Raw genomic sequence first — 13,567 nt, 5'->3', positions numbered from 1 at the left:
AAAAAGCTCACGAGGTCGTATAAAATACACTTTTGCCTTTAAATTTTATAGTAGGTCAATGAATTCTAGTTTTAAAGTCAACGGAGTTAAACGTGATCTGATAAGAGCATAGATATAATATTCTTCTATTATCTATATATAGGGCTGCATCCGAGTTGGGTCCCAAATTTAAAATTACTTCACTAGTTGGGTCCCGAATTATTTTAGGTACTACACTAGTTGGGTCCCGGATTTTTGTAGGTACTATACTAGTTGGGTCCTAAATTATTTTAGCTACAAATTAGCTCTTGAGTGTTTTTTGAGAAGTACTACATTATACTAACATTTTCCTTCCCATTTTAACAGACTTAGGACTGTCTGTTATCTATTTAGACCACAGGTATGGTTAAAAATATTTTTTTGTTTTGTTACTTTTCCATTAAAATATAAGTTATTAGAATTTTATAAAAAATAAATCACTTTTGTGTTGGTAAAAATATTAAAAATGTTAATAACCAAGTATAAAAATACATAATATTATATTATATAAATATAGCCATATAGGTGTAAGTGAAAAAATTTTAAAATAATTATATAATATAAATACAAATAAAATAATATTTTTTGAAAATTCATTTTAAAAATTATCAGATATTACCTGATAACACTGATATTGTTACATGAATGCTCGAAAAATCCACGAGAGAAAACCACTTACCACTTACGTCTTTTTTATAACGAATATCCCAATAGTCATATTATATACACATAAGTACTTTTCAATTTAATAAAATTGTATTAATATAATTGTATAATATTTTTACTAACTATCAAATACTATTATATAAATTATACAATTCTTCACATGCCTATTAGTCCTATTATACTTGTTATATTGCTATATTTAAATTAAATAATATGTATTTTTATACTTGGTTTTTAACATTCAAAAAAAAACTATAAAAACATTTTTAACCATACCTGTGGTCTAAATAGATCATAGACAGTCTGTTAAAATGGGAATGAAAATGTTAGTATAGTGTAGTACTTACCAAAAAAATATTCAGGAACTAGTGGAATACCTAAAATAATTCGGGTCCCAACTAGTATAGTTCCTATACAAATCCGGGACCCAACTAGTATAGTACCTTTAAAAATCTGGGACCCAACTAGTATAGTACCTTTAAAATTTCGGGACCCAACTATTACACTACCTGCGATCAGCCCCTAGTACTCAGCGCCGGATAGAGACTTTTCGCCCCACCGAGATTTTAAATTTCTACCGGCCTTCAAAAAAGTATCGGCCCATTCGAAAAACATTTTTTATGATCAATCTTTTAGTATGTGTGCTTTAAATAATAATTGTTTCTCTAAAGCACATTTACAAATTACCTATTCAATAGGTACATTACATTAAGTTACTTAGTATACTTCAGTTATATTATTTTAAAAAATTGCAAAATATAATAGATAATATAAAATATAATATAGATCGCCTGGATTTATGCAATTTGTAAACATTTAATTTTATACTCATCAGTCATCACTCATGAGTCATGCATGGCCTAAGTATGAGTAGTATGACGATTTTTAATCAATTTTTTATAACTATAAGTTTAAAATTTGATTTGATTTTATATATATATATATAATATATTTATATAATTATATGACGTATATTGTATATAGATAAAATACGTTATATTATTATTTTTAACTATTCTAGTTTATACCAGTGTTTGATATAATACTGATATTGAATTTGTACGCAGCCCACCGAGATTTTCTTGGTAGCTCGTCGGTTCAATCCGGGCCTGCTAGTACTTGGGACCCAACTTCGATGCGCCAATATATAGCTGAGCGTAAAATTTGCCACGTTACGCACTTGAAAGACAGAGACAACAAATGCCGGTATAATGTCCACTTAATACTTAAATATATCTTGCCAGAATCATCATTAATGTATAGTGATATTAATTTAGGGTTAAGGGGTGTGTAAGTGGAAGGCGAAGTAAATTAGCACCTAGTGAGTTAACTACTTCTCTGCGGTTTTCCCTTAGTTCTTGCAAATTAAATCACTATAACATTTTTAAAATTTTCAATCAATAGTATTAAATATTGATATTTACTATATTCTTGATTTTAAAGGAGCGTATAATTAATAAACTGGTGAACCAAAATTGATGAGATGACTTTCAAAAATTAAAACTTCGATACTAATAATATGCAGTTCAGGTCACTCGTTTTATTATTTTAATAAATACAGATATACTAAAAACATTTGCCAAATTAAGAGGCCCGGCTCCCGCCACCTGCGTCCTGCCACCACCTGTCTTCCCAGTCTATTCTATCATAGAATCTTAGATTATAAACAGAACCGTGCATTGGCTTAAAAATATTTATCGTAGTATCGTACCGAGTACCGACATTACTGATGAGCATTGGCTGCATACTGCATAGGGTAAGAAAAGAACATTGATTAAATTAAATATAAATTTACATTTAATCAATGGTAAGAGTATTAATCTATGTCCTATGATTGGCTGTATAACAAATAACAATTAATATGGTATAACTATAAAAGTATATAACTAAACAAGACGTTATCAAAATGACACAATTTCTAACATTTACTCATTAACAAGGAAATTGTTCCATGAGAAATCTAGTGAATATTCAACAATTCAACATAGCGAAAATTGCTGACGAGTGACAAACGTTGACCGTTGTGCGACGATAGTTGTCGTCAATCGCCAGATTAAGAGTTAAGAGTGTTAAAACTTTGGGAGAATGCCGACGTCGTGCCACTCGTGCCGGTCGCCAAAGGCTAGAGTGAGAGAGTGAGAGAGTGTTCGATGTTCGACCATTCGACGCCTGTGGTCCGAAATCTGAATCTAAAGAGTCAACATCGGGCATCGGCATTCGACACCGCCCACCGGAACTACCTTGCATTACACTTCACCACGATTGCCTAATTAAAGACGGCTGTAGGGGAATTTAAAGTCGTCCATTGGCGGCACACTGTTCAGTCTGTTTATGTGGCAGTGGCACTCCCTCCCTTCTACCCTGCTTGAACAGTTGAACCCTTTCGACATATTATTTTTTTTTCTGCTCGCCTGCGTGATTCCCGATATGAGCCGTGGACCGAACTTGCGACAATACGAACATTGTCCCATTTTTATAATTTATCAAAATACAATACGCGGTGCATCAAAGTCCGCCGAAAACAATAAGTAGTGAATAGTGATCGCTTTTAATACTCTTAATTGTAGTTGTTTTCCTTTCCGTCACCACTTAATCCGATAATTATCGTATTTTTAGTACCGCAGCTAATGTCGGCCATTCGTGCCGCCACTATCGCCCGCTGAAAGTGTTCATCAGTCGAATTATACCATCGCGCGTGTTCACTGCTTCGACCGCTTAAAGTAAAAACAGGGGTAAAAACCTATCGACCCACTGAGTGTTTTTTTAAGTGCTCTCAAAGTCTCAAATCCTATAACACATACACACACACATTCACTCACACACCGATATACTTAATATACATTGTCATTATCATCGAGTGCACCTCCTCCCACATTCGTGAGCTTTTGAAAACCGCCGGATTCGTTCGTTCTTCCGATTACGCAATTGGCAGCGACAACTTTGCGATTTGTGAATAAAAAATACGCGAATTGGACGTGATCCCGAAATGGCGCAGATACTACCTATCAAGTTCCAGGAACACCTACAGGTAAATTATTAAAACTTGAGGAGTATATGTGGATATCGTACCCGTCATGTAGGGGTCATTGGCTGTTGTATGTACAGGAAACAAGGCCCTTTGGCCCTTGTCTACGGCTGTCTTAGGGTAGATGAGGCTAGGCGCCAAATAGTTTCGTGTTTTTTTAATGCAACCCAAACGATCATGCCGGTAAAACCCAAACATTACTGCGCTGCCGTCAGTATCACGGCTGATCCGTCCGCCGCCTATTAATAGGTTAAATAATTTATCGCGGCGTTTGAGCGTTAAAACGCAATAACAAATATTTTATCGATGATCGTCTTTTATATCTCAATTCACAGTAATAATAATAATTTTAGTAAGTAATAGGTGTTAAAATAATCATGTCGTGGCTTCAACAGGGCTTCCCACATTCCTCTCAACTTATAGCTTTTATTCTGCCTGGTTTTTATCTTGGAAAAATTTTGTCTCTAATGACAGTTTTTGCATGCTTATCACCTGCCAGATGTTAGGTGTACGTGTTGATCCATCAACACGGGCGTTTATTGTATTTTAGAAATATACCAGCTTTTGTATCTGCAGCTGTTATGTGTCTCTGTCAAAGTTATATTGTTCATTTTAATCCAATTAAATGTGGGTCAAGGGAAATTTCATAATAGGTAAATTATCTCTTCATAATTGTGATTTTGTTGGTACCTATGATATATCAGATGAAATTATAATAAGTGATTCATAATACTCAATAGTTATTAGTACCTATAATTATTATGTTTGAACTTTAAACTTTGACGTACATATCTTGTATACCTACCTAATTGATTTTTATTTTTAAATTTGTGCCAACATTTTTCTGTAGCTTACAAATGTGGGCATCAATCAGTCAAACATCAGTTTTAATACACTCACCATGGAATCAGATAAATATATCTGTGTACGTGAAAAGACTGGCGATGTTGCACAAGTTGTCATTGTTGATATGGCTGATCCTCAAAATCCAATCAGGCGTCCAATATCCGCAGATTCAGCCATAATGAATCCAGCCAGCAAAGTAATTGCACTTAAAGGAAAAGCGGGTACCGAAGGAACAGCTGCATGTAAGAATTGTATTGTCTTGGATTAATTTGTTAATATTTTTACAAAAATTATAATTATTTTCATTAGCTCAAAAGACCTTACAGATTTTTAATATTGAGATGAAGAGTAAAATGAAAGCTCACATTATGCAAGATGATGTAGTTTTTTGGAAATGGATTTCTCCAAATACATTGGCTCTTGTCACAGAAACATCGGTATTCCATTGGAGTATGGAAGGTAATTTTTTTTTACATCTGAAAGGTGTTTATATTTTTATACTTACTTAAATTTCAGGAGACTCTACACCTGTTAAAATGTTTGATCGTCATTCTACATTGAATGGATGTCAAATAATTAATTACAGAACAGATCATAAACAACAATGGCTATTACTCATAGGAATTTCAGCTCAAGTACTATTTTTGTTTCTACTTTTTTGAAGAGAATTATAATTGTTTTCTTGCTTTTAGCAAAATCGTGTTGTTGGAGCTATGCAATTATATTCTGTAGAGAAAAGTTGTTCACAGCCCATTGAAGGCCATGCTGCATCTTTTGCAAGATTCCAAATGGAAGGAAATAGAGAAATGTCTACGTTGTTTTGTTTTGCAGCACGTACAGCTGCAGGAGGAAAAGTAATAACAATTGATTATTCTGATATTAATCACCAAATTTAAATATATTTTTGATTTATTAATTTAATTTTTAGTTGCATATAGTTGAAGTGGTACAAACTCCCAGAGGCAATCAACCATTTCCCAAAAAACAAGTGGAAGTTTTTTTTCCTCCTGAAGCACAAAACGATTTCCCAGTTGCGATGCAAGTTAGCTCTAAATTTGATGTAATTTATCTTATTACTAAGTATGGCTATATCCATCTATATGACATTGAAACAGCTACTTGTATCTATATGAACCGCATTAGTGGAGATACAATTTTTGTCACTGCACCACATGATGCCACTGGTGGTATAATTGGGGTTAATCGTAAAGGACAAGTATTATCTGTCAGTGTTGAAGAAGACAACATAATACCCTACATTAATACAGTACTCCAACATCCAGAGCTCGCCTTACGTATGGCTGTTCGAAATAATTTGTCAGGTGCAGAAGAACTTTTTGTACGCAAGTTTAACATGCTCTTTCAAAGTGCACAATATGCAGATGCTGCTAAAGTAGCAGCTAATGCACCTAAAGGCATTCTCAGGACACCTTCTACCATACAAAAATTCCAACAAGTTCCAACTGTTGCAAATCAATCATCCCCTCTACTTCAATACTTTGGAATATTGCTGGACCAGGTATATTATTGTAGTTTTAATATTACATTTTATACAATCAATCAATTAATTCAATTATTATTTATTTGAATATTTTTAGGGCAAATTGAATAAATATGAATCTTTAGAATTATGTCGTCCAGTTCTTGCACAGGATAAAAGACAATTATTAGAAAAGTGGCTAAAAGAAGATAAATTAGAGTGCTCTGAAGAATTAGGAGACTTAGTCAAGACTGCAGACATTTCATTAGCTTTGTCAGTTTATCTGCGTGCAAATATTCCGCCAAAAGTAGTCATTAACTAATTTATACTTATTTGCAATCAAATTCATTAAATTGTTTTCTATAGGTTGTTCAATGTTTTGCCGAGACTGGCCAGTATCAAAAAATTATATTGTATTCCCAAAAAATTAGTTATGTACCAGATTATATACATTTGTTCAGAAATGTAGTCTTACGTACAACCCCTGACCATGCTGTTGAATTTGCCCAAATGTTACTGTCTGATGATGCTGAACCTCTTGCTAATATAAACCAAGTATGTAAATAATGTTTGAATAATTTCTTATATATTTTTATTTATGAACAAAAAATTGATTTTGACAATTTAAATGTAGATTGTGGATATATTTATTGAGCAAAACATGGTTCAACAATGCACTAAATTCCTTCTAGAAGCACTGAAACATAACCGTGAAACTGAAGGTCCATTACAAACACGTTTGCTTGAAATGAATTTAATATCTGCTCCACAAGTTGCGGATGCTATTCTCGGTAACCAAATGTTTACTCATTATGATCGTGCTCATGTTGCCCAATTGTGTGAAAAAGCTGGACTTTTACAAAGAGCTCTGGAACATTATACTGACTTGTATGATATAAAAAGAGCAGTTGTACATACACAATTATTAAATCCTGAATGGTTAATTGGTTACTTTGGATCTTTGAGTGTTGAAGATTCATTGGAATGTTTAAAGGCTATGCTAACAAATAACATAAGGCAAAATCTTCAAATTTGTGTTAAGGTAAGTTACCTAAAATTACTTAAATAAAAATGAAAATATTATACCTTAACTATATTATTTTTTGATATTTGTGTTAATACTAGATTGCAACTAAATACCACGAACAATTGACAACTAAAGCGTTGATTGATTTATTCGAGTCATTTAAAAGTTATGAAGGATTATTTTACTTCCTAGGATCCATTGTTAACTTCAGTCAAGATCCAGAAGTTCATTTTAAATACATTTCAGTAAGTTATAAGGGTAATCGAAAAAAAAATCCCCAAGGCACCAATTTAAAAAATTACATAATTATAATAATATACCTAATTAGTATATTAGAGTTCGAGGGCGTACCCAAAAGAAACTGAATTTTTTTTTGTACAAAGTTATTTATTTAATTTTTTTACAAAAAACATTTAATCTCCTTCAAAGTACTCTCCCTTGGAGTTAATGCACTTGTTTGTCCAATCTTTTGTTTCAATTATGGAAGCATTTTTTAAACTCATCTTTTGTGATGCCTGCCAACGCCTCCGTCGTTTTTTTTTTTTACTTCATCGATGTCCGCGAAACGCTTTCCTTTCATGTCTCTTTTCATTCTTGGGAATAAAAAGAAGTCGCAGGGAGCCAGGTCGGGTGAATACGGTGGATGGGACACAGTGGTCATACCATTTTTGGTCAAAAACCGCCATACAGAAAGAGCTGCTCAGTCAGCAGTCGAGGAACAAATTTTGCAGCCACCCGTCTCATCCTCAAATCTTTACTTAAAATTCTCTGTACTGAACTCCATGTCACACCAGATCTTCTCTCCGCTACTTCTTCGATGGTTTGCCGTCGATCTTCCAGGACAATTTTGTGAATATTTTTTACATTTTTGTCGGTTCGTGACGTCGAAGGACGTCCAGAGCGAGCTTGATCTTCTATCGACATTTCACCACTTTTGAAACGAGAAAACTACTCAAATACTTGAGTTTTCCCTATAGCATCACCTTTGTAAGCCGTTTTCAACATCTCATGGGTTTCTGTGCCCGTTTTCCCGAGCAGGTAGCAAAACTTGATGGCCGCGCGCTGTTAACGTAAATCAGCCATTACAAAAACGACAAGTACGCAAAATAACTTTAAAAAAAAAAATTACACCAACATAACGCAACTTTCTATGATGACGACCGTTGGCATACTGAATGTTGAGAAGTATGTCTATAAGCCCCTACCGGCAAAAACGCGGTATTACTAATAATCTGTAATCCCGCACAACATCAGTTCGGTTTCTTTTGGGTACGCCCTCGTATGTATATCAGTTGGTAAAAAAAAATAATAATATAATATTAGTTAGTTAGTTAATAATAAAATAAATCTTTTCAATTATAGTCAGATTCGGTTCAGTGAGACTCTTATGAATTTAGAGGATTTGCATGTTTTTGCAAATTTTGTAAATGCATATTTGTTGCATATTTTAATGATATATATATATATATATTAATTAATAATATAGGTATAAAGATAATATTATTATAATTTAAATACTTAATAGTTGCTTTGGGGATTTTGTTTTATTATTATTATTATTATTATTGGGGATTTTCTTACGGGAATTTTTATTCCGAGATTCGTTATAAGATAAAAATGTCTTTATCATCTATTTTTAGTTGGCTGATTTCCCATACATAAGTTAATATCTTTGTTCGGTTAGTTGTTTTATTATCTTCTATATGTACTCAAAATCTGAAAGGTTTAAACAAGTTTTTTTTTAATTTAAATTTTATTATCGGCATAACACAAAATAATTGTATGGATAGTACAATTAAAATTGTTTTTATATATTTAATGTATTTTTTTAGGCAGCTTGCAAAACTGGACAAATTAAAGAAGTTGAGCGAATATGTCGTGAATCAACGTGTTACAATGCAGAAAGAGTTAAAAATTTCTTAAAAGAAGCAAAGCTTACTGATCAATTACCTTTAATCATTGTGTGTGATCGATTTAATTTTGTACACGATCTTGTGTTATATTTATATAGAAATAATTTACAAAAATATATTGAGATTTACGTACAAAAAGTGAACCCATCACGTCTCCCAGTTGTAGTTGGTGGACTTCTTGATGTAGATTGTTCAGAAGATATAATCAAAAATCTTATACAAGTTGTAAAAGGAGAATTCTCTACAGATGAATTGGTAGAAGAAGTAGAGAAGCGTAACCGTCTTAAACTATTGTCATCTTGGTTAGAATTACGTGTTCATGATGGTAGTGAAGAACCTGCAACTCATAATGCTCTTGCTAAGATTTATATTGACAGCAACAACAATCCAGAAAGATATTTAAAGTATATTGTTACAATTTTATATATAGTAATAAACAATTACTAATAAGTATTTCCATTTTTTTTCTTATAGAGAAAACAAGTTTTATGATAGCCGCGTGGTCGGCAAGTATTGTGAAAAGCGTGATCCACATTTAGCATGCGTTGCTTATGAACGAGGAAAATGTGATTTGGAATTAATAAATGTTTGTAATGAAAATAGTCTTTTCAAATCTGAAGCTAGATATTTGGTGAGACGTCGTAACCCAGAGTTGTGGCTAGAAGTATTGAATGAAAATAATGTCTATCGTCGTCCACTCATTGATCAAGTTGTACAAACAGCTTTATCTGAAACTCAAGATCCTGAAGATATATCAGTAACTGTAAAAGCTTTTATGACTGCTGATTTGCCCAATGAACTGATTGAACTATTAGAAAAGATTGTATTTGATAACTCATTATTCAGCTCTCATAGGTAAGTATAAATTGCCAGTCAATTTTTTCGAATTTCAAATGTAATAATAATTTTTAATTTGTTTTTCATATGATTTCAGAAACTTGCAAAATCTGTTGATTTTAACAGCTGTTAAAGCTGACCGAACTCGTGTTATGGATTATATTAATCGTTTGGACAATTATGATGCTCCTGATATTGCATCCATCGCTATTAACAATGAACTATTTGAAGAAGCTTTTGCAATATTTAAGAAGTTTAATGTTAATCAATCTGCCATTCAAGTAAGATCTTGTAAATATAACTTTGGTTTGGAAATACCTTAAATTTAATTATCTGTGTTTTTTAATTAGGTACTCATTGATAATGTTAAAAATCTTGATCGCGCTTATGAATTTGCTGAACGATGTAATGAACCAGGTGTTTGGAGCTTATTGGCAAAATCACAACTCCAAAGTATGTTCGTCAAAGAAGCTATCGATTCGTTCATTAAAGCTGATGATCCAAGTGCATACATGGATGTTGTTCAAACTGCACACAAAACAGGTATTTGTTTAATTTATATTATTTTGGTACAAATAATTTACAACTTGGTATGAATGATTCATTAATATATTTTTGTCTTGATTATAGGAAGTTGGGAAGATCTTGTACGTTATTTGCAAATGTCGCGCAAGAAGGCTCGTGAATCTTACATTGAAAGTGAATTGATCTATGCTTATGCCAAAACAAATCGTCTTGCTGATCTTGAAGAATTTATTTCTGGACCAAATCACGCTGATATTCAGAAGGTTATTATTATTATTATTTTTTTTTTTTTTATGCTTCATTATATAGCATATTATATTAATTATATAATCATTTATTTTACAGATTGGTGATAGGTGTTTTGAAGACAAAATGTATGAACCAGCTAAGCTGTTGTATAACAATGTTTCAAACTTTGCACGGTTAGCTATTACTCTTGTACATCTTAAAGAATATCAAGGTGCTGTCGACAGTGCCCGTAAAGCTAATAGCACAAGAACATGGAAAGAAGTGTGTTTTGCATGTGTTGATAATAATGAGTTCAGATTAGCTCAAATGTGTGGTCTTCACATAGTTGTTCATGCAGATGAATTAGAAGACTTAATTAACTACTACCAAGTAATATTATATAAAGAATACATTTTTAAAATTATTATGATATGTAAAAATATGCTTTTTATATCCATTTAGGATCGTGGTTATTTTGAAGAACTTATTAATCTTCTTGAAGCAGCACTGGGATTGGAACGTGCACATATGGGAATGTTTACAGAATTGGCTATTTTATACTCTAAATATAAGCCAGCTAAGATGAAGGAGCATTTAGAACTCTTCTGGTCTCGTGTTAATATCCCCAAGGTGTTACGAGCTGCTGAACAAGCACATTTGTGGTCAGAATTAGTATTTTTATATGATAAATATGAAGAATATGATAATGCGGTATTAGCTATGATGAATCATCCAACTGAAGCATGGCGAGAGAGTCATTTTAAAGACATTATTACAAAGGTATAAAAAAAATTGTGTTACAACATACATGTTTGTTTTTTCTAAAGGAATAACTATTGACTTGTTTATCAGGTTGCTAATTTAGAATTATATTACAAAGCAATACAGTTTTATCTTGATTATAAACCGCTTCTGCTCAATGACTTATTGTTGGTGTTGACACCACGAATGGACCACACTAGAGGTGTTGCCTACTTCACTAAGGTACTGTAGTCTCAATGTATTATTGATTTTATTTAATTATAATTGTTTTTTTATATTTAGACCAATCATTTGCAATTAGTCAAAACCTACTTGCGTTCCGTGCAATCTTTAAATAATAAAGCTATAAATGAAGCCCTAAATAATTTACTGATCGACGAAGAAGATTACCAAGTAATTATTTTATCAATTATTTGTTATTTCATGATTGATTAATTTTATGATTATAGGGTCTACGAACGTCCATTGATGCATTTGATAATTTCGACACTATCGCACTTGCCCAAAAACTTGAAAAACATGAACTTACTGAGTTTAGACGCATAGCTGCTTACTTGTACAAAGGAAATAACAGATGGAAGCAGAGTGTTGAACTATGCAAGAAAGACAGATTATATAAAGTATGTGGTTACTATATATTTTGATGTTATTATTAAATCAATCTTGAACCAAATTTTTGAGTATTTTTTCTAACTTGAACTGAACATTTTTTATCGTGCTTGATAGTATGGTTCATAAATTTCTCATACTAAGTTCGACTCATCACTTGTATTAAACCTTAACTTTATTATTACTTGTTAATTATTTATTAGGATGCAATGGAATATGCAGCAGAATCAAAAAATTCAGAAGTAGCTGAAGAATTGGTTACGTGGTTTTTAGAGCGTGGAAACTATGATTGTTTTGCTGCAGCTTTGTTTCAATGTTATGATCTTGTGCACCCAGACATTGTATTGGAACTTGCATGGAGGCATAAAATCATGGACTTTGCTATGCCTTACCTCATTCAAGTCACTAGAGAATATGTTGCCAAGGTAGACAAATTAGAAGAAGCTGAATCCAAGAGATTGGAAGAACACAAAGAAGAAGATATCAAACCAATGATGATACGTAAGTGTTGTTGAAATACATATTTATTAATGTTTAGTTTTGTTATTTTATTAATTTTATTTATGTAGCTGAACCACAACTAATGTTGACGGCTGGTCCATCAGTTATGGGCAACATGTACTCGCCGTCCTATCAAGGAACTGTGGCCCCTACACAGCAACCTTATGTACCCCCAAGTGGAACCCCATATGCAACTTCAAATACTTTACCCTATCAGGGCTATGGCATGTAATTGTACCTATTATATACCCTTTCCTTAATAGCAGTATTTTATAAGAAAACAATGATGGGCTTTGCTATATTCTGATAGAAAATTTACTACTCAGGTATAAAATATTTATATTTTATAAATAATCAATTTAAAAATCATTCCAAAAAAAAAAATCTAATTAAATAGGCTTTTGAAAAATATTTTCTCATCATTGTTAGATAATATTGAATAGTTAATGTTAATACTTGTTAAAAATATTACTTGTTTAAATTATTAAACCTCACTTCGTAACTTATGATTTATTTACGTATACATTTTTAATATTGATTTCACGTTAATTTTTATAATTTATTTTATTTATAATCGTATTATTATTATTATTATTATTATTATTATAAAACATTATTATTATACATTTTTTTGTAAATTATTATCTACAATTTATATAGAAATATAAAAACAAATTATAATGATAAATATCTTTGTCATTTTGTATGTATAACATAACACTATGGTATTGTTAAAGTATTGAAAAACTAAATGTAGGTACCTGTTAAACCCAGGAATATAAAATTCAAAAAGCATTTATGCTGTAAAATTTATTAATATGCAAAATAAATTATAGTGAAAGCATTTGTGACAGAAATTTGTGATGTTTCTGTTGAATTTGTGAAATATGATTAATTCTGTTGTTAATGGGTGTTAATTTCAACTTATGGCTATACCACTTTAACTCTACTTCATTGCTTTAAATTTAGATTAAAAATACTTGATATATAAAATAATAGCTAATAAATGATAATATATTTTTATTCACAGCTTGTGTAAAAACTTTAATATAGAATAAATTAAAAACCTATTGAGCTTAACTGGATATAACAATCACAATAAAACCATAGTGTCTATGGGTAAAATCAAA

General features: G+C 31.7%; 1 protein-coding gene across 1 annotated transcript; it reads left to right on the top strand.

Annotated features, from left to right (window-relative positions):
* Positions 1 to 3,088: 3,088 nt before the first annotated feature.
* Chc (clathrin heavy chain) lies at positions 3,089 to 13,125 on the top strand. Its single transcript, XM_015515673.2, has 22 exons — positions 3,089 to 3,712; positions 4,560 to 4,797; positions 4,865 to 5,014; positions 5,072 to 5,190; positions 5,248 to 5,409; positions 5,484 to 6,074; positions 6,154 to 6,342; positions 6,402 to 6,590; positions 6,670 to 7,077; positions 7,161 to 7,307; positions 8,895 to 9,379; positions 9,450 to 9,830; positions 9,910 to 10,093; positions 10,163 to 10,355; positions 10,443 to 10,600; positions 10,683 to 10,955; positions 11,028 to 11,345; positions 11,418 to 11,549; positions 11,610 to 11,720; positions 11,777 to 11,947; positions 12,140 to 12,437; positions 12,506 to 13,125. Exons 1-22 carry the CDS (start codon positions 3,671 to 3,673, stop codon positions 12,667 to 12,669), a joined length of 5,103 nt encoding a protein of 1,700 aa, XP_015371159.1. The 5' UTR covers positions 3,089 to 3,670; the 3' UTR covers positions 12,670 to 13,125.
* The last annotated feature ends 442 nt before the right edge of the window (positions 13,126 to 13,567 follow it).

Source organism: Diuraphis noxia, unplaced genomic scaffold, assembly GCF_037042655.1.
Source record: "Diuraphis noxia isolate RWA-SAM2 unplaced genomic scaffold, SU_Dnox_SAM2 contig0004, whole genome shotgun sequence".
NCBI lineage: Eukaryota > Metazoa > Arthropoda > Insecta > Hemiptera > Aphididae > Diuraphis > Diuraphis noxia.
Note: the sequence above shows the minus strand (reverse complement) of the source record. Positions and strands in the feature narration are given on the sequence as shown.

What these genes read in the sequence shown, in the direction of transcription:
- Chc (XM_015515673.2), top strand. Translation starts at nt 3,671, where the DNA reads ATGGCGCAGATACTACCTATCAAGTTCCAGGAACACCTACAG. An exon ending in AGAAAGACAGATTATATAAA is followed by an intron (nt 11,948 to 12,139) that starts GTATGTGGTTAC and finishes ATTATTTATTAG; the next exon opens with GATGCAATGGAATATGCAGC. An exon ending in TATCAAACCAATGATGATAC is followed by an intron (nt 12,438 to 12,505) that starts GTAAGTGTTGTT and finishes TTATTTATGTAG; the next exon opens with CTGAACCACAACTAATGTTG.